Consider the following 21848-nt stretch of genomic DNA (forward strand, 5'->3'; position numbering starts at 1 on the left):
TATTGTCAATTGCAGGCAATTAATTGGTGAAGTTGTTGACAAATCAGATGCTGCTTTCAATAATATAAAAAAATATTAGTGTGTTTTCTGACTGTATGTTCATTTCTCAAAAAGATGAAAAGTGCTGTTTTGTGTTTTGTAAACAAGTCAGCCATGATTGGTCACATGCACAAGTGGAAGCGCAGGTTTACGAGGGACATCGAAGTAGACAGTGTCCAAGCCTCATTCCTAGCCCCCTCGATACCTCTTCGTGTTTTAATTGGGTTATCGGGGACGTAATGACATCGCACTTCTAAAATAGCCTAATCGGGCGTCATATTATCCAGTGGACAACCAATTTGACCTCAAACGTCCTGCTTATTCCACTTGGAACTTATACAACTCCCTCGTGTTATGGCAGTGAGAAGGACACGGGGGGCTCTGGAGCGTCCACGGCGAGCTGTCAACGGCAATGTCTGGGAGAATCAAACCCGCCGTATCGGCTCCCTGACGAGCTAATCGTGGACGTCGTAGACCCGGGTAAGGACGAGATGGATTGCGCCGGTGATGTTTGATAAATACATATAGTCCGATTGTAGCAATTTGCGAAAACGTGGCCCGTTCAAGTCAAACGAGTTAAGTAGCTTAGCGTGGCTAGGCTACAGCTAGCTAGGTGGCCATTCTGGGGCTTTCGTTAACTAAAACTAGTACTTGCAGCTACATTAAAAATGAATCCGAAGCGTTTTTTAAACGAGTATGGGTATTCACATTTGGGATTTACTAGGTGAAATGTTTCCATTGTGCTGATGTCTAAACAAATGTCAGCAGGAGGAGGAGAATTGTATTGCAGGTGTATTTACAGCGGCTCTTTGGTCTATGACGAAAGATCTAACCCCTCTAGACCAATAATGTGTAAAACAATTAAAATAAATACATAGAAAAGAATGACTTTCTGAATCCTGTTGCTTTCTATAACTAATTCCAAAATTGATAAGGAAAAAAGTTCTGGGTGTGAATGTGCCATTTGTAATTTTCAAACATTCTGGACAGCTGAAAAAGGATGTACCCTGTGTTTTTTTTGTTAGTTACAAATGTAATATTTTTTTCAGATCAACCTAAATTTGAACCATGCCTGGAAAACTAAAAGCCAAAATTGTGGCAGGCCGCCACTTGCCTGTCATGGACAGAGCCAGTGAGCTCACGGATGCTTTTGTAGAGGTAAGTTGACTGACGGTTATTATACATTAAAAATGATGTGATGTGCATTTTTCTTACTTTTTTAAAACTCAGTTGTCTGTTACATTTCTATACACGATAAAGCTCAACCACTTGCACTCTACTTTTTAGCTTTTCTCAACTGCCTGTTTTGAGGGAGTGGTCCCATTTTGTAGCTTTTGTTACCATGTCAACCGGAAGCAGAAAAAGCGAGCAGTTATTACTCATGGAAGTGGCAGCGTGTAAAGAAATAATAGCGACTGCCAAAGACAATGTGGATGTTATTTTTACTCCTGGGGACAGCACTAAATCACTTGCTCCACTTTTCATTATTTGTGCATGTACATGCCTACATGTTTTTGGGAATAGGCAGATTATAATGTCCCACATAGCTGTATAAAAAATAAAAACATGCATTCTATCTAACTAAAAAAGTGTCCGATTTTCATCTCTTTAATGTGCAGGTCAAGTTTGGAAACATAACATTCAAAACAGATGTCTTCCCCAAATCCCTCAATCCACAGTGGAACTCGGAATGGTTCAAATTTGAGGTAAATGGAGTATTTGTTTCAATAGATGCTGAATCATTGTCTATTTTTCTGAAAGTTATTCCTCCTATGTATAAAATTTGCTGATGTTCTCTCCTGACACACTAACTGTGGTCATTAAATGTAAATGATGTCTTCATCACTGTTCCTTTTGTTGCGTAGGTTGACGATGAGGACTTGCAGGACGAGCCTCTGCAGATTACCGTGTTGGACCACGACACATACAGCGCAAACGACGCCATCGGGAAGGTTTACATTGACATCGACCCACTGCTGTGCAGCGAGGCTGCTTCTGTCATCTCCGGGTGGTTTCCTATTTACGACACCATCCACGGTACTCAAATTGCCAATGAGTGTCACTCCATATGGTTCCCGTCTCATATCCTTTTTTCTGTGGCATATGTTGTCAGGTATCCGTGGGGAGATTAATGTCCTGATCAAAGTGGAGCTCTTCAATGACCTAAACCGCTTCAGACAATCCTCCTGTGGAGTTAAATTTTTCTGCAGTGTGTTTTCATTCCTTTTACTTTACTTTATAGACTTCACTGAATTTATGTTTGTTTACAGTGTTACAGATTGTCAGCATTTTTAAAAAGGAGGTCAAAAAAGAGAAGTAATGTTTGTTTCTATTACGTTTGTGTGACAGCCACCTCCATACCCCGCTATTACCGGGCGGTCATGGTACATGGGTTTGTGGAGGAGCTTGTGGTGAACGAAGACCCCGAATATCAATGGATTGACCGCATTAGAACCCCTCGAGCGTCCAATGAAGCTCGTCAGAGACTCATCTCACTTATGTCTGGTAGGAAAGGGAATGTTATCCCTGTTTTTCTTTCCTACCCCATTGTTCACATGTCTCTGTTTTTATAGGGGAACTGCAGAGGAAGATCGGTCTCAAAGTACTAGAGATGAATGGGAACGCAGTGGTGGGCTACTTACAGTGTTTTGACCTGGAGGGTGAGTCGGGGCTGGTGGTGCGGGCCATAGGTACTGCTTGCACTCTGGAAAAAGCCACTGCTGGAGGTGCGCCCGCCACTGCCACCGCCGTCACACACACCCATCCGAATACAGCCCCCACTTCCAATGCCTGCAATTCCCCTTCTAAAGACGGAAAGGAGTGAGTACCTGCCGAGCATGATGCGGAAGTGTGTCAAAATTGGGGGAGAAATGGCGAGCATGGGATTGAGTGTGTGTGTGTGGACAAAATATCTGTCTTCCAGTTTGTTTGTCCCAGTATTTGTCTCCTTTATATTGCATTGTGAAACACATACAGCCTCTGGAGACATGTACAGTATACCAAAATAACACAGATATACACACCAACAATTTTGCTCTGACCCATCTATATTTGCAAATGGCTTGCTTGCTTGCTCACACCTCTGCATGTGTTTAGTGGCACATCTTATGCTTTTTACTAAAAGTTAGGAATGCTTGGCTTACCTGGGAAAGTTTAAGGTCAATTTAAAATGATCATGCAACCGTACAAGTTCACTTAGCGGATTTCGTTGATGGTGATGAACTGGCATTGAATAAAAGCTGCACATGTTGTAAATTTTGCCATTAATCGCCTTGTTACAAAACAGCTCTTGTAAAAAGTAGTGGAACATTGAAGAGTTCCAAACATTACAAATGGTCAGATTATAAATATACCTGCAATGGATATCTGTATTTTAGGTTTATCTTGAAATTTTCCTTAAAAGCCAAATGTCCCTCACTTAGGCCTTAGTAAGTACAGTAAATATTGCACGTGTTACGATTCGCCCTCTGTGGTTCCTGCTGCCCAGTAAAATGTGTCAGGGATGGAGACACCCCTGCATCATGCAAAGGGATCGGGAATTCAATAAGACTGCATTAGTATTTGCCTATTTTCTACTCTTGTCATCAATTTCATCCTATCATATTTCATTATAGTGGCTTGGGATGAATTCTAGCACCAGTATTCAATTGCCAAACTTCACCACTATTACACAAAATCATTTGAAAATCGGAGTTATTTTTGCTCTGCAACCACTGCGAGATAGTTTCCTGCTTTGGGCAATGACCTCTTTTTAGACCCGGTAGTGTTTGCATCCCTGTCTGCATGTGACTCACGTTGCTATGAGAGAGTGTATTACCAACTTGCCTGTCCTTTTCCACCCTCTCTTACACTTGTTTTTTGTGATGACGTGCTGTAGGTTGTGTTGTACCTCTCTTTCTTTCCTTTCTCCTCTGGCTGCACAAGGACTGACACAATTTTTACTGTGTCCAACATGACTGGTCGTCCCCTTTTCTCTTCGTCATCCCACTTTTTCTCTCTTTCTCGCTCTCTCTCTTTCCTCTCCCCGTGTGTCCATACACTTCGGTATCCAGGTCTCCCTTAGCCCACGGATGCCGCTCCACTCACAACAGCCCAGTGCATTCAGCGTGCAGTGTGCAGAGACTGTCCCAGAACTTCTCTGTGTCTGTGCCCACACTCATCTTTTCTGGTATGCAGAAGCAGGGAAGGAAGTCAGCTAAGCGGAGTATAAGCATACCAATTTTTTAAATAAATATCTTAACCGTTTTAGAATGTGTAGCGAGGATAATATCACGAAATGTGGAAATCTAGGTGAATTGTAAGTATTGAATGCGTTGCGGTCACAAACCCTTCTCCTTTTTTTCATTTTGGTGATTGAGTTTTGGGACGCAACGAGTTATAAAACACTCAAAACAACCAGTTGTGTCCAGTTAAAGCATAAGCTTCCTTGTGAGCAATTGTTCTATTTCTTGTCACAATCACAGTTTGGGCCAACTCTGCGTTGACTACACAATATTGACCATCATATACTTGTATATCTTCATCTGGTTTGGCACTTACGTTTGCTAACCTCATTGTTCTGTGAATTGTGAAGAATTATTCTTAAAATGCCAGATTATGTAACCACTCAGGACACCCTTTTAAGATATCCAATAACAAGGGGATATTTGATTTTATGTCACAACCATAATCTATGTTGAAGGAGGAAGACAGGGAATTAAATATTCTATGGACCAGGTACCAGCTTCATATCTGGCCCCTCCAAAATCCTTTATCAAGTTTATTTACTTTAGTTATGGTACTACACTGAAACATACTGAGGGCTATTTTACATTGTCGTGGCACAGTTGGCATTGGTTGCTAGGACTGATTCATTGAAATTTCAAAGATCACCGTGGTAGTGAATTGTGAAGTTAAAATTGTTTTTAGGCTAGACTCAGAATGATGTCGTTGCAAATTAGTCTTTACAGTGTGCAACTTGTTATATTATTCAAAAACAGCCTTTCAACGGATAACCAAGATTTGTCGTGACTTTAAGACAGGAAAAGAATAGAGTGCCCATGTAGGTGTCTAAATCAAAATGTGCCAATTCCTGAAACATAGAACTCAGGCAAAAGAATGGTTACACCACAGTTTTAAAGCGTTAACGTTTAGAAAACAGACTTACTTACATAGTTCGAAACCATCTATGTTCATTAATTTCCAAAAGCAGTGCTTTAATACGCTTTTCTAGGGATACCACTAGATTTTGGGTTGTTAACCAAAATTAACGCATGACGTATGCCATTTTATGAAGCAGAAGTGTAAATTACGTAATGAAAAAATATGATTCAAAATGAATAATATGATCGATCCAAAGCTTAAGCATTGTGGTTCAGTCACTGGGACATGTGCTTCAGTTGTGTTTTGAGTGCTTTTTTATCATGTGTTTCTGCTTCTTTGTGTTTTTCTAATTTTTGCTTTTCCCCGCTTGCTTTTGTTCTGTTTCTATTTGTTCTCCAGCCATGTGTAGCACCTCAACCACACCACTTGCACAAACAAACACAGCACATTGGAAACATTTGTCCACTCATTAACAATCACACAAACCGGGTGGGGCTGTGACTGATGAGTGTGTGTCGTATTTTCCCACCAGGCCGGTTTTTGGTGAGGATCTTCCCTCGTCTTCCGGCCCGCCCACCCCTTTCAGAGCTCTCCCCACCTCCCCCTTTTCTCCTTCCCCGTTCTGTCCTCCCCAAGCCAGTCGCCAGTCCTCATCATCAGACACAGACCTCAGTTTGACGCCCAAGATGGGTAAGCACATGAGGGAGCACTCCCATATCCCAGCATACTCTCTCCACTCACATGCAAACACACAGTTCACTGTACACTGACCCGCCCCATCATTATGATTTATTTATTTTATTTTTCATCATTTTTTCACATTAAATTGTTTTGTGTCCATCCCTTGTGGTGATTACACACAAGGATGTATTTGTATTAGTTTTTCTTGTTGTGTTCAGTTCATAGAAGCACAGTGTCTCTTTGGTACAGTGTGACCCTATTGGTTATAAGAATACAGCTAGTTAGCTGTTGCCCGTTTTCCGCTGCGCCCTTACACAATTCGATGCTCCCCTATGACCAACCATCTTGCACCTAAAGGTTTTTCATGCTAGGTGTCACCGGTTCCTTCAAGTAGAGGTCGAGATAGTTGAATAGGTACTCGGACGTTTCGTCGAAAGACATTTGGTCCCCGGACGTTTGGTCGAACGGACGTTTGGTAGAACGGACGTTTGGTCACCGGGTTGTTACTGTTGAAACCAGCTCTCAAAATTATAATCATGAGAGAGAGAGAGTGAGTTTAATGTGTAATATCAAAATATCAACAGTAAACTCTCTGTCATAATTTGACAGCGAGCGAACCCGGCGACCAAACGTCCGTTCTACCAAACGTCCGTTCTACCAAACGTCCGTTCTGCCAAACGTCTGGTCGACCAAACGTCCGGGGACCAAACGTCTTTTGACGAAACGTCCGGTCACGAGTTGAATAAACCAAACAAAGTAGAAATTCTTACATGAACTCCTATGGTAAAATATATGTTTTATTGGAACAACTTGGTTGCAACAAGTTTTTCACTTTCGTTGTAATTCACGCATCGCCTTAGCTGTTTCGCTACAGGCCATCGAATAGACTAGATAACTAATCTTACCCAACTGTGCCATGTTATCATGCATTTTTGGGATGCACAAACTAGCTAATTACTGACCTTTCCAAACCTTATGTTGATTCCATCTTAAATCAATTACTGCTTTAACCCTATCAGGCCAAATGTATCATATAAATAGATTTTATTTTCCCTGGTAAAAATGGTTTATTATATTAATATAATACAAATTTATATCAAATTCTACTTGAAATGTTGTGGGGACCATTCAGGGTTCAGAGTTTAAAGGATTGTAATTTGCTGTAATTTTTTTGTGATTTGGACTTAATTACCAAGTCCGGCTGAGCCAAAATGAAGTGAGCAGTGGAAAAGTGACATTGTACACCCCTAAAATATCCACGTCCTTACCTCCTAAACGTCTTTCCTTCTCATTGCTCCTGACTTCCAACTTGTTAGAGGAGCCCCTTCCCATGAGACGCAGGCCAGGCATTTTCCTCTGCCCCAGCTCCCCTGTCCTCTCCACGTCTTTCTCTAGCTCAGCAAGCGGAGTTGCTTCAGCGTCCTCCCCGAGAAACACCACCCTGCCCCCTCCCTCCTCCACCCACTCTGACTCTGCCTTGCTGAGAAAGAGTGTTTCCTTCACGGAGGATTTTCTGCTGGTGGCTTCTGGTACAGCTTGGCTGCCGTGTGTCATTTTTGTCACAGAATCACAATAACAGCACAGTGCAAGCAAGAGTCAACTGTCCACTCACCATTAACTTAGCCAGTCTTGTCTCACAGGATGATTTGCACCTGCATTAGTGTGCCACAGGAAATAATCCAATTTTGTTTAACTGAACCAAAGATTCCAATTTAGGACCCCCAAAAAATAATTAAACGTAATCTAGCAACCCGGTGAACGGAAAAATGACTAACGAAGCGAAAGAATGTACCTTGGCTTACTAAAGGATGGGAAACACTGATCTAACATCTCACTTGCTTATTGAAAAAAAAAACTAGTTTTCCAGTATGCAGCATGGTGATTTTCTCCCACACTTCCCCTTCAATGCTATTTAGTAAAATCTTGCACATGGGCAGACACGGAGCTGGTATCCTCAGTCATGTGTTTAATAGTTGCTTTGAATTTAAATTACCCGAACATTTACTGTACGGCGTTGTTAATAACATCAGCTTGGAATTGTTTCTCCACTGATTTGAGACTCTCTTTTCTGTGATCAGGAATGGGCAGCGGGGGCAGTGCCGGCAAAGAGGCGGGGCCCTTAAAGACTCTGCTTAGACAGCAGACGCAGACGGCTCTGGAACAGAGGGTAATGCGATGAGTCACAATTTTTCAAATGCAGCGAACATTTGTGGATTGATATTTGGCTAGGTGATTCATTTGACTTTATGACTCCAGACAGTTTTGTTTTTCAAATGAAATGTTTGCGCAGTGGTTTTAAATGCTTCTACTGAACTCCTAATGCAACTAAACTAAGCTATTTTTTTAAACATTGTTTTTCTGAATGACCACGGAGAATGGTAATTTTTGAAAGAAAGCTGCTGTCGTAAAATTCAAAATGAAAGATTATTTGCTAAAAATATCTTATTGAACTTGAGATATCATATATTCATGTTTTCAATGAAATATAGGATGAACACGATTTGCAAATCCCAGTATTCCTTTTTTATTTAGATTTAACTCAATGTCCCAATTTCATTGATTTTTCATAGATTTTGAAGAAACAAAATTACAAATAAAATACGTATTTACGGTTATAAAGCACTGGGGTACTGCTCGGGTTATAAAAGGTCAAAAAATAGTATTAAGAATACACAGGTTAAGGTCTGGTTTCCTTTTTCTTTTTTTTTTAAATGGGGCATGGGTGTTTGCAAGAACAAACATTCTTTCCTTCTCTGTCCTCTCGACCAACTGTGCTACTCAGGGAGCATCCTGCTCTAGGTTGTATTTAAACGCCAGGGTATGTCGCATCTTTGTCACTCTTTCTATCCATTTACCTCTGTAACACTCTGACCACCTGATGGCCAAAGTGACAGATTCCTTGCCTGCCAATCACTCTCCTTTGCCACTGGGGTGGACGGTCAGAAAGAAATTGCGTGGCCTTAAAGTTTGAACGGGTGTGTGACTGTGTGTTTTTGACTCCCGTCCTTCCCACTGTCCAACTTTTCCCGTGCCTTCTGGACTTTTCCCCTCCTGAAAGGAATGAGCACGCTCACTTTCATCATTTCATTTTTCCCTATTTTAAAAACTGAAGACCAGTGAGTCATGTTTACTGTCCCATTTTCCATCAGGATTACAGGATGCTAAAATATTGTTCTCTTAATAATATTTGCTGATCATGTGCACTTTAATCATTTGTCTGTGTGACAAATTGTAATTATCACTGCAACGTAAAGTAAATACCATTTGGCTAAATGGATTCAGCTCCGCTATTTCAAAACGCGTGGTCTTGTTTATCTGACATCAGACAAGATAAAATGTTAGCTGTACTTTGGTGGTTGTACAGTCTTCCGGGTCTAGTTGAAACGTGGGTAGCGTTTGGCGGCAGTATCGATTTTGCATGTGAGTTCAAACCACACTTGTTGCATGTTGGCACGTTCCTAACCTAAACTCACTCATCCACGTTTTCAGAGTTGACACATTTAGAATCTGTTAAATTGAAGGGGAAGCATCCTTTTGATGGCAAATGAAACATTTCCATCGAAAAATTAAAGCTTATTTCGAACAGCCCCTTCCCGCCACACACACACACACACGCAACTTGCCAAAATCCATTTACATGAGCTGTATCAAAAAAAAAATACTATCTGGATGCAAACAGTAATTTTGTAGTTTTATTTTTTCATTGCTTCATTTGTTCAGTCAATGGAAACGCAATCATTCCAGATATTTAAAATTTGAAATCAATGTGTTACTTAACCTACATGGGACTACTAGACAGTCAAAAATTTGAAATAAGGCATCAAATCCGAACGGTCCATTTCAGACTGCCACACTAATGAGCATCATTTTAAACTTTGATACAGTTTCTGTATTGTATCTCATTAAATACACAAATAGATTAAATGCATAAAGTAATACTGGTTGTTATTTACACCACTGTTTTTTTTTGTTATTTCCAGGAGTTCCCATTCTTCACATTGACATCTTTCCCACCGGCCTTTCTGATCCACGTTGGTGGAGTCGTTAGCGCTCGCTCGGTCAAATTGCTGGATCGTATACACAACCCCGGTAAGATAATGAACATTTTTCTTCCTTTGTTGCAAAAAAATAAACAATAAATAAAAAAAATGACCGTCATTTAGTCAATGTCTAATCTTGTCACTGTTAAACGGTTTTTTTCCCCCATGTGTATCTTTCCACTTCTTTGCTGATTCAAAAGTCACAGGATGATAGTTATGAATGACATAGTGAAAGTTGCCCTTGGCTACAGATAGAGGGCTACTGTCAGTATCAAAATAGACAGCTAACATCACTGCACAGGTTCAAATAATAAAGCAACGGTCACCTTGTTGACTGTTTAAATGGCTGTTTATGTGCAATGAGATAGCTGTGTGTTTCCTTGCCGGCTGTGATATTATATGCGTCATGATCCATGGAGGTCAGGCATTATAACGTATAGCGGCGCATGGCTCCAGTATTTTGCGTGCTGCTGTTACTGCTGCTTCTTTGTGGTGTTTTTGGCTTCAGCCGAGCTTCCAGATTGTCCTCATTGTGATTTGGTACTTTATCTAGTATATCTGCACTGTCTGATCATATCTAATATGAGCGCCATTTCAATAACTTTTCTCTTTCCGAAGATAAGTATGACTAAAATAGGAGTGTTTCCCTGATATATCAAAATGTGTTTTCCAATTAATCTACTCTTAGGTCAACACTGTAAATCCAACAGCATAAATTTAATTTTTCTTAAGTCTTTAATGCTTTTTTGGGGTTATGGAGGTGATTTAGGACAAATACTTGGTACAGTTTTTGCAATTTGCATTTTGTTTTCGTGTGAATTAACCTTTGCAAGTTCTGACTATTTAAATTCGATTCCCTTGTTTCCAAACCCCAAACTCAAATTCATCATTTGACTAATTTTTCGTTGGCCTTTGCAAGTAGTTGTCATAAAATAATTTTTGGTTAACCTGTCCAGTGATGCAGTGTGGAAGGCAGTTTTATGTCCTTTTAACTCTTTGGACGTTGGATAATTTTTTTTGTCGGTTTCTTCAGAAGAACACAATGCAGACAACCTTTGATAGTTGTCATTCATAGATCTCCTTATTTTGAAACTGTGTTCCGTTTGTACCTGGAGGGTAGTATATCGTTTTCCCACATCTCTAATTTCCCCTTTGGCTTGTCATTCTTTTGTGTTTTGTCTGCACTGAATGCACAGAGAGTGTGATGTAGCTCTATTTTCTTACATATCTATTTGTGTAAATGGTTGCTGTTGTGTTGTTGGACTGTCTCTTCTCTGTTTCTCTCTTCCTCTCTTTCCTGTACTAATGGTGTGTTCTGGCTCAGCCTTGGGTAACACGCGCTCATACAAACTGCTAGACTGGAGTAGTGTCACGGCAGGTATTTCCCCCCCTTTTAATGCTCTCTCTCTCACGAGAGTTTTGACAGCTCATTGATTTAGAGGCTGGTTTTGTTGTTGATTGAAATCTAATTGGTGTCCTACACATTTGGGTTATTTATTTTGCGTAAATATCAGTGAGCTGTCATTTTCTCTCAATCTGTGTGAATGTGTGTGTGTGTGTGGAGCTGAGTCAAGCATGCGCAGTGCTCTCACCCCCACCCAGCCCTGGTCTGGTAAATCCTTCCGCACCCCCATCTAAACTTTTGACCAAGATCATCCCGCTCCAGCGCTCCCTCAACGTTGTCCCGACTTTGTTGTATTGCTTACTCAAGCTGCATTCTAACCGCCCCCCCCCCCCCCCCCCCCCCACCCCCGCCCCGCTCCTTTCAGGTTTAGGCGCTTGACAAGTAAACAAACACTGAACAGGCATGTGCACTCCTTACTCACTGGGCTGTATTCATACGGAGACGAGGAAGGAGCAGGTGGAAGAAAGGTCGTCAGCAATGTTCCCTCTAAGCTGCGCGCGTGCGCAATTGCGCACTACTTCTTCTCTGCGCACAGCAAATCATATGGAGCGCACAAGATAATATCCCTTTTTTTTTAAGCTGTGAGGCCGACGTGCGAACCACTCACCCGCTGGGCCGCCCATTCATAGATATTAATCATTACGTTTTATTATTACTAAATCATTTATGTGTAGTAGACACTGCTTATGGCAGGTGTGATACTGGTGTGTGCCCATAGCGAGCAATGATGATGTTGCTCACCCCGGTACTCAGTGTGCTCAGGGAGGTTGTCTATGTGCCCAGACAAACAAAAAATTAGAGGGAACATTGGTCGTCAGTTTAGGAAAATTGGAAAAACAAGGAGTGATTGGGATGGAATTTATAGATGTGTGCTTTTCTGGGCATTCACGATGATTACGATGGACTCTGGTGGATGAATATGGCCCTACTATGCCCATAAACGTGCACATGGGCATGAGTGTGCACGTTGGTGCCTGTGTGACAGTATGCTTCTGGTTCGCAGGAAGCTGCTTGTGGGCTTGGTGCCTGACATTTTGTACTCCATTTCATACTTAATTTCACCCCCCCCCCCGCTCCCTCATGGAATCATTCCAATATTCCCACATTGTATGACAACCGGCATGTGGACCCACATGATGTGACTCAATACAGTACTCGATTGTAGCCCCTCTTTTTGTGTTTGAAACAGGATTTGCAACTATTTCAAACATTGTCAGGTTAAGATCTTTGGAATGACGAAAGAATGCGTGCTATTATAACCAAGCCTCTATGTCATTGCAACATCCCCCATTCATGATGAAGGCTTAATTGTAGTTATTGTTGTAGTATTTAAATAAGCATTCATAGAATTTCCTTTGTTCTCAAAGTGGTTCATTAAATGGAAGGAGCCAATATAGTACAACATATTGTTACACACGCTTCATGGGTTCCTCAGTTTAAGAAATAAATCTTGAGTCAGAATATACCCTAATCAATCACTGCCATATACTATTCATATCTGCTATATTTGTGTGAAATACTATATATCCTATATTATAAAAGTTTAAATCTAAATTACTGTGGTAACTGTATGTAACATCTTGCGCACTGAACCCTCAAAATTTCACGTGTAAGATGAACCATAAAGTGCCAATATTAAAATATTAACTTTTAGAAATTTATACAAAAAATAAATGGTTTGCAGATAATTTGAGTTAAATGCACCAGAATTCTGCATGTACACATGCTCACGAACAACCCAGGCTAAATTGAACTCTTCCTTGTTGTACAAAGATGGGAATATTATAAATTGAGCAAAAAGGAAAATACAACTTTTTGGGGGCTATGCGCCCTCTTGTGGTATCCCATTCAAATAGACAGTATTTTACAGTACTTATTTGTTTTTACAGTTGTTGTTTTTTGGTGTAGTGGACATTAATTTTACTCATTTGTCATTCTTTAGGCCAACTGTCTTAAAACTTGGTAGCCATGTAACTCGGACTATCAATCCTCAGAGCCCGATTATGATTTTTTTTTTTGTATTGGGGCCGATTAATTCATTACAGACTCATTTTTCCTGTGTTGCCTTATGGTTACGAGTTAGCCAATAGAGGGAATGTACCCACAGACATCAGGCTTAACTTTGCTGGGGCACACTTGTGCCGTTAAAATTCTTCTAGACACTAAATTAATAGCAAAAAGTAGAATAAAAAGTATGTGCTCAGCCTGCCTTCTTGCGTCACCCAAGCACTTATTCTACCCTTTCCTATTCCGAACCTGCAAATTTCATTAACTGAGGCCCCCCTCTACATGTAAGTATACAAGTATTAGTATTTAGATAATCATTTCCATTGAACTTGTCTTCATCTTTGCCATTGTCACTTTGTTTTACAAAAAATGATCGACATTCATTTCCTCCTGCTTTGAAAACACAGTGGTCCCCCACAAGTGACCAGAAAATACAAGTTGCCTGTTTATTTTCTGGTGCTCCAAGTAAAAATTGAGACCACACCAGAGAGATGTGTGTCAAATATCATGTCGGCATGTTTGCTATCTGACAGGCAGGATTAGTGTGTCTCACACACAATAAAGTTCAATTGATTAATGACCAGTTCATCCACTGTGTAGTAATGCTTTGTTGAGTGACATATCATGCGCTTTTTCAGATGAGCCAGAGACCCGCGATGCCTGGTGGGAAGAGATTCGACAGGAAATAAAGTCTCATGCCAAAGCTCTTGGTTGCCATGCCGTGGTGGGATACAGTGAGAGCACCAGTATTTGGTATGGACTGAATATTTTTCCCTAATAGAATATCTATTTTTTTGTATCGATTTTATTTTAAATTATTTATTTTTCTCCCAATTCCCACACTCTACCATATTCAGCGAGGAGGTGTGCATTCTGTCTGCCTCTGGTACGGCAGCCATCTTAAATCCTCGCTACATGCGCGAAGGTTGTTTAGATGCTTCAAGCACGGAGCACAGGTGATGTCTTACTCTGAATACTCTAATGAGGGCTAATAAGAAAGTGTTGATGGAACACCAAGCACCGTAAAATAACCGGAAAGGTTGTGATTTGTTTTTATATAAATCCCAATTACATTAAAAAAAAGTCAAATTTCTTTGTAATGTCAGGGTTACATTTTAATTTGGTTTTTATTATTGAATTTAATTGAATGCTCTTATTTTCATTATACAAGTATAATGAGATTTAAAGCCTCAGATTGTATAGGTATATACCTAATATAAATTGGGCACTGCACATAAATTTAATGTAGTCTGACAGCAAACTGTCTCTTTTGCCAGGTTTGATGAGCTGTCTCCCTCGAGTTGCAGCTTCTGCCACATACCATACGATGAGTTCAACATGCCCTTTCCAGCCCAGCTCACCTATTGCTACATCTGCAGACGACAAAAGGCAATTGCATCTCCATTGTTTACAGTGCAAAACCGTGTGTGCCAACCTTTTTATCGCTGCACGTGGCTTTAATTTTTATACTTTTTGGTAGGTTCCTGATGTTCTATTTACAACAATAGACCTGCCACCAGAAGCAGCTATTACGGGGAAAGGCTGTCTCATTCAGGCTAGGTGTGATACCACAAAGGACGGGCATACGGACATCGCGTGAATGAATACAGGTTAATGCTTTTATTTTTCACCTAACAGACTATGCCGGTTGAAGAAGCGAGCGCAAGGGGAGGTGAACGCCACAGCCATCTCCAACCTGCTTCCTTTTATGGAATATGAACTCCACACACAGCTGATGAACAAGCTGAAGCTCCGCAGCATGAACGCTCTGTTTGGCCTCCACATACAGATCAGCGTTGGCGAGAACATGTTGCTGGGTCTGGCTGTAAGTGCACTTTTTATTACAGTAACCTCCTTCATGTTGACAAATTGAACTCATTCACAAATGCATTACACTTGGGGTGGTTGGTATTGAATGTTCATGGGTCAGTACCGTTAATGGCGGTAGACGTCCAGTCCATTTGGACTAGGAGGGATGGCAGTGACCATTCAATAGCAGCTAATTATTTCATTTACGTAATAAAATTAAAGCCATTAGTACAGTAGGTCGTTTTTTTTATTGGTTTCCTTAGTTTACCTGTTGTGAATGGGGATATGGCATCGTTAAGAAAGGGTCAAGTTTATTTTTATTTTATTCATTTTTTATGGTCAGTGGGAGTCAAAAAATATTCAAGGTGGAACTCACAACTTAAATGAATGGATTGATTGTAAAAGTGCTATAAAATAAGATGTTCTAGAGCTAAATGTAAATTCACCTGTTAAGACATTTTAATTGATCGCAAAATATCTAGGTAGTATATAAAAGTATTTTTTTTCAGTCTGCCACAGGAGTATATCTCTCCGCCCTCCCAGCACCCGGAGGCATACAGATCGCAGGGAAGACGCCGATTGACCTGAGCAACGAGCAACACATGTTGACCATACAAAAGAGAATTAACGACACAATCGCCAAGAACAAAGAGCTCTATCAAATCATCCCACCGGTGAGAAAAACCAACATCAGCCTGGAAAAAAATGCCTATTAGATCATAAACAATTTAACTGGCTACCTCTTCATAAATTAGGATTTTGGGCGACAGCAAAATAGGTCTGAAATAATTGTCTTTGGCGCAAACATTGTTGAAGGGCAGGGTTAAAGAAACTTCCTATCTCCATGATCAGTTGTCGATAATCTTATTCCCTTTTATCTCTCTCTGGTCATCTAAGAAATTATTTACCCTGGACCCCGAGGTGCTCGGCGACATAAACATGGTACTGATTGTTGTGTGACATGGCAACGCATGACAAATGCTTCACTCTTGTTAATCACAACCTCTACCAACACTTTACTTCTGCGTGACAGCCCCTTCAATAGGGGAAGGAGTGTTTGGGAGCAGGCCAATATCTAACATGTTTCCTCTTGAGGCAGGGGGCGGGAGCCATTGGGACTCATTGTTTTGTTTTTGTTTTTTGAACTTTTGACCATCTCCTATGCCCATTCACCCTGCGTATGAATGTGTATACATGACACTCTTTCCCCAGTTCTATTTTCAAATTAATGTGTGTGTATGACACTATTCCCCCAATTCTGTTTTCAAATTAACACCAGCAGTGCTGTGTGTGACTGACAGTGGTACGCAAGCGAGCATGTGACCTGTTATTAAGGCATTAACTGCCATTGACGCTGATATAATAGATGTTTAATCCATGTGAACTGAAAGGGCAGGGGCGATCATTCGCTGCCAGCCTCTACCAATTCAATGGATTGGATGTCTTTTGCCGTCAATGGCAGCCAATGGATTAACAGTCCCTTTACAGATGGGGTCATGCAGTCTTTTTCAAATATTTAATGAACCTGCACAATCTCAGTCCTTTTTTGTGCTCATTTTTTAGGATCTCACAGAAGAAATAGTGGGATCTCCCATCCCAGAGCCCAGACAAAGAAGCAGGCTGTTCCGGTCCCACTCAGAAAGTTCAGATGAGCTATCAGAATTGGACCTCTCTCATGGCAAAAAGGATGCTTTTGTTCTGGAGGTGTGTTGCATTATTGTAATAGTGAAACCGTTGATGTTAGGTTTAAGTTTTAGCTGTAGGTCAAGGTTGAGCAAAATACATTTTTGAAACCTCTAAATTATGTGGCCCATTCGCTTTGTGTTTAAAAAAATAATTCGCTCCTTATTCACTTCAATTTGCCCACCTTTGCTATAGATTGACGACACTGATGCAGTGGAAGATATTCATTCCCTACTTACAGATGGCTCACCTCCAACGGGTATGTAAACCACATAATTGTCATAAAAACATACTTTTTTGATCGTTAATCCCCATATCCTTATGTTTTTTTAGGGTTCCACAGCTGCAACACTGAGATCATGCCTGGAATTTACAACTGGACATCGGGAATACAGGTCTCTCTTCACACCATGTGTGCTTCATGAGCTTCAATTAGTCTTTCCGTTGGTTAAGTTGTGCTAAGTTAGGAAAATGAACCTACGTCATTTACTACTACAACACATGAAAGTCAACATTTAAGACACTTTAAATAAAAAATACATTTTGCCTATTTTTTTCAGATGTTTTCATCTGTAAGAGTGTTAAGATTGAGTAATGCCAATCTCACCAATCAAGGCTTGAACAAGATCTTCACCGACCTGTGTGAGAACCTGCTGAAGGTATATATGACAAATATCTTGAAAGCTTTGTTCGCATTATAAATGATTTTTTTAATGGTCATTTGTCGTCTTTCTTTCAGAGTTTATACTTTAAGTTGCGCTCTATGATCCCCTGCTGTATTTGTCATCTCAACTTCACCGTAGCCGTACCAGAAGAAGAACTCATACAGGTGAGCAGTCATCACAGGAATTTGCCTGCCTGCAGAGCCATTGTTTTCACTTCTCCTTTTACAATAAGATCTGCTTATTCAATGTCTGATTGACAGGTTGCTGTGACAGCGGTTGCCATGACCTTTGACAAAGACCAAGCCCAGGAAAAGCCAGTCGACAAGCATGTCCCCAAAGGTAAGTTCAAGATTGCGTTATGTACACTCCATCGGTATCCAAATGGTCAAGTGGATGCAAGAATCAACCTTTTTGCATGGGAAATTTGTAATATTTCGGGGGCGTTTATTGGTGTGTTTCTTTTGTAGGGTGCAATGAGACTGAAGAACAGCTGCAGTTCCCCTTGGAGCTCTGTGCCGACTCGCTATCCACCAACACTCAGCCGCTATCCAAAACCTCAGGTACTTTCGAGCTGTTTTCCCAAGATTACTTTCACACACCCCTTCTTTCAATAACCCATCTCGTCCATTAAGGTACACTCTCTTTATGCACTCCGGCTGCAAAACTCTGCCAAAATCAGCTGGTTATTGTGCACCCGGAAGGTAAATCTTCAGTGGTGTCAAGTCGCAGAGTGTGGTCTTGTCACTCTTGAAACTAGCGGATAGTGGTGCCATTTTGTCTGACACAGAGCTGTTTTAGGTTGAGCGTTCGGACTGTATTTACACTGCACAGATAAAGAATTGCATTTTTTTTGTTTTTGTTTCTCCACAGGTGTCCCAGCAAGTACCACTGTTTCTTCCAGAGGTAAGCCCACAATGCACTTCCAGCTCCCACCCAATCTTCTACCAAAACTACAACACAGCCCCACTTTTTGACTTACCATCCTTATGTCTCGGGCAGAAATATCCTACACCGCACGAGACGTCATCCACTTGTGTTCTTTTTCTGTTCTTTTGTTTGTTTCTGTTATTTTTTCCTTGTTGTCTTTTGTGTGGTTGTGGGTTTTGTGTATGTGTGTGTGTTCTCTCCAGCTGCCTCCGTTGATTACGGTTCCTTTGCAGACAGATGCAGCACCTGGCTAGAGCTGCTTAGGCTGAAAGCTCACACCATAAGACGAGGATCAGTTAAGACAAGTAGGGGACACAGTCTTGAGCACATTCTGCTGGCCAAATGCAAAGATACAGAACACTCACAAGCACCCACGTCATACATCCGTACGTGAATGCCACTGTGGAGCGCCACAGTGGGGATCAAAATACTGCTTTTTATAGGCGAGTGGAAAGGTTTTCGAGGTCCTACCGGTCAAAGGGATTCGTCCACTCAGCAGTTTGCCCTATAATAATAATGTCAATTGGACCGTAGTTGTGATTTTTCTACGTTTGTTCCCCTAGAGTTGCTTGCCGCAATGTTGGATAGACTTGTATACTCTTGAATAAGATAAAAATCACAACCCAGGAATTTGGACAGGCACCGCCGACTTGTTCTGTAAATTGTAGCATCTAGCAAAGATGCTTTTTTAATGTGCAAGCATAACAATAACATAAGTAACTTTCAGTTTTCAGTTAACAGTTGATGTGAAGGGATTTGATCACATGTGGTAAGGCCAATTTACAACAACATCAATAATAGTCATTGGATTTCATTACAATGTGCATGTATTCCTAAAGCCACGATGGACTCTTGGTATAATGGTCATTGATCCACAGTGGCTTTTTAAGCAGTTTTGTCAAACTTGACTGATACAATCCAGCTCAGCTAAATTTTCTTTCACTCTAGCTTTTGCATTATTATTGCGCCCACCTCAGCTCATACTGTAGCTGTCTCTGTCTCTTCCCCATCGCCCCACTCCAAAAGACTAACAGCGGATACATTGTCTTCTCCCCGTCACATGTAAATGTGAACATACACCACAGCTGTTCCCAGGTCTGTGTGTCTGTCTGCAGACACTGTTTAAAGCGTCTTGTCCGCCTGTCAAGCATGACAAGTGATTGTCTGGCCACCCACATGACTGCATGTCTTTTACCACCACATCTATAAGCACAGTTATTTTTTTGTTACATCGCATTTTCCATGAATGTAAATAAGATATAAATAATTGCCAGTCAATTTTATTATTGTTTTATGCACGAGTGGAATGTTTTCATAATGCATTAAGCTACTTTTTGTAATAAAAAAAAAAGCCATTAGCAACACTCACTTGCAAATAAGAATTTTGTGTATACACCCAGTCTCCTCTTTGGACCGCTCCAGCCCCTTGACTGAAAGCCGCTTCCGCTCACAACGCTCAAACCGCTGCTCATTCGGAGGAAGTTCGGTCACTGTAGTGAAGATGACTCCTCTTTCCTTCCTGCCTGGCACCCGTGTGGTAAAATACTTGGGCATCATCAACATGTTTTTCATACGAGAGACCACTTCTTTACGAGAGGTAAGGCCTAAATAACGCAAAGACATTCTGTGGCGACTATAAAGTATGTCTTTTTGTCGTTTTCAGGAAGGCGGCGTCAGTGGCTTTCTTCATTCGTTCATAGCTGAGGTCTTTGCCATGGTCCGTGCCCACGTCGCAGCACTTGGGGGGAATGCTGTCGTGTCCTACAGTATGAAGGAGTGTGTGTTAATGGAAAATCCCAATAAGAACCAGGTACACACTGAAAGACGTGATGGAAATCTGACTGTTTCATTTGATTTGATAATGTACAAATGCATTGGAGCTTTGGCTTAGTGTCCTCATTTGTTGAGCAGGACAAATAGTCTTGCGCACGGACAAAATGAGAATGTTGGTAACTGTTGGAATTTCTTTGTAAATTCTTCGATTTCTGTATCATTTTTGTGGATAATCAAAATTCATCATTGGCTTTGAAAAAAAACATCAAGATTTTTAACCATTTCCAGCGTATTTGGTTGAAACCAGTTACTGCTTTTGGAAAAAATGTTGACTCAATTCAAATTAAATGTCAAAGAGAAATCGATTATTAAAGTAATCATCTGTTGCATTTTACCTTAATCAAAGTACTGCTCTAGATTCAGCCCCTTTTCAGATGTTTAATCCCTTTTGTGTTTGTGCACAGGCTCAGTGCCTCATCAACGTAAGTGGCGATGCCGTTATCTGCGTGAGGGAATCCGATCAGGAGCCCGCGACCTCTGCTGCAAACCTCGTGCAAGCGGGCACAGGTGGAATGGAAGGGGCCACATGACACCGGCCCCCACTCAAAAACACAGTCTAGCCGTCCAAATGGGAGCAAACGTCGCCTGCCTTAACGTTGTCAAATATCCCAAAGTTCGGGCGTAGGTCATAATAAGCAACGCATGCGCACAATATGGAAATGTTGAAAAAATTGCTGATATTCATTTTTATCATGTGACTTCTTCCATAACAATTGCTTGAAGCAATAGCCAAAGAAGCGCCTGATGTTGACCTATTTGGTGTCCGTGTATCGTGCTTCCCTCCACTGGCCCGAATGACTACAATATTCTACTTCAGTGTTTTGGTTGCCAACATTTCAAATGGGATATTGCAAAGTGGCAGTCGCCGGCGTAAACAAATTTGCCAAGTCCATTTTTATTGTCTTCATTATTGCTGTACTAGAAATATTTTACCTACTATGTCCCGACTGTCAAAAGAATCAGATCACAGCCCGTCCCCTCCTGGTTGCTGGTGTCTATATTCTTGACAATTATGGCTTCACCACAAATGAAGAAAGATAAAGGCTTCTTTAAGGTATATTCTTTACTCATCTTATGTCGCTGTTTAGTCAGAGGTCTAATCCTGCTACAGATTTTCCTTTATTTGTTATTGATTCATGATGCCTGAGACTGGAAATAATTTGGGTTGTTTATATCTATATATTTTTTTAAATATGGGCTGTAAATATGCTTTGTGATCATTTATTTGTTTCCCTTGTCAGTGCAATAATTGCTTGTCTGAAATTGGTGGTACTATAAATAATTTCTCTGTGACAAGCAAATGGTGATCTATTTCTTGGGTTTGTGTCCAAACTTATATATTCTAGAAGCATGCAAACCAATTTTTTTACACCATGAACTTGCTTGCTTGCCTGGTTAAGAATTGCACAATAAAGTCAGTACAACCGAAACCTGCCTTTGCTGTCTTCCATAATAATAATACTGGGGAAAAATGTTTAAATCCATGCACTTTTTATTTGATTGAAGTATGAAAATGCAGTTCAAGTCTGGACAGATGATGTTATCAATTACAAATAAGTCTTAATGCAATTTTGTATACATATTTCAACAGGCGGTAACTGTTACTGTTTGGCCATGGCCAATGAACACTCCACGGCGTTAGATGTCGCTAGAGAGCCACTCAGCATAACGCAAGTA

General features: G+C 40.8%; 1 protein-coding gene across 15 annotated transcripts; it reads left to right on the forward strand.

Annotated features, from left to right (window-relative positions):
• Positions 1-167: 167 nt before the first annotated feature.
• On the forward strand, positions 168-21601 carry c2cd5 (C2 calcium dependent domain containing 5). Of its 15 annotated transcripts, none has more exons than XM_077595368.1 (32): positions 168-519; positions 1089-1197; positions 1659-1745; positions 1905-2076; positions 2153-2248; positions 2389-2544; positions 2613-2859; positions 4092-4207; positions 7881-7969; positions 8585-8620; positions 9783-9891; positions 11167-11220; positions 13893-14007; positions 14112-14210; positions 14532-14643; positions 14735-14814; positions 14893-15079; positions 15573-15737; positions 15961-16005; positions 16627-16767; positions 16942-17005; positions 17080-17141; positions 17307-17405; positions 17486-17575; positions 17672-17750; positions 17879-17971; positions 18044-18112; positions 18282-18314; positions 18572-18643; positions 19739-19935; positions 20002-20148; positions 20576-21601. In XM_077595368.1, exons 2-32 carry the CDS (start codon positions 1108-1110, stop codon positions 20699-20701), a joined length of 3327 nt encoding a protein of 1108 aa, XP_077451494.1. In that variant the 5' UTR covers positions 168-519; positions 1089-1107; the 3' UTR covers positions 20702-21601. The 15 variants fall into 15 exon arrangements, with proteins under 15 accessions (XP_077451494.1, XP_077451491.1, XP_077451498.1 ...); XM_077595365.1 differs by lacking the exon at positions 4092-4207 and adding an exon at positions 5654-5811; XM_077595372.1 differs by lacking the exons at positions 4092-4207; positions 18572-18643 and adding an exon at positions 5654-5811.
• Positions 21602-21848: the final 247 nt, after the last annotated feature.

The sequence above is a fragment of the Stigmatopora argus genome, chromosome 3 (assembly GCF_051989625.1).
Source record: "Stigmatopora argus isolate UIUO_Sarg chromosome 3, RoL_Sarg_1.0, whole genome shotgun sequence".
NCBI classification, from domain to species: Eukaryota; Metazoa; Chordata; class Actinopteri; order Syngnathiformes; family Syngnathidae; genus Stigmatopora; species Stigmatopora argus.

Coding starts and splice junctions, on each gene's coding strand:
- c2cd5 (XM_077595365.1), top strand. CDS start 1,108: ATGCCTGGAAAACTAAAAGCCAAAATTGTGGCAGGCCGCCACTTGCCT. Junction 14,644..14,734: donor ACATCTGCAGACGACAAAAG/GCAATTGCATCT, acceptor ACTTTTTGGTAG/GTTCCTGATGTTCTATTTAC. Junction 17,576..17,671: donor CAGAAGAAGAACTCATACAG/GTGAGCAGTCAT, acceptor TCTGATTGACAG/GTTGCTGTGACAGCGGTTGC.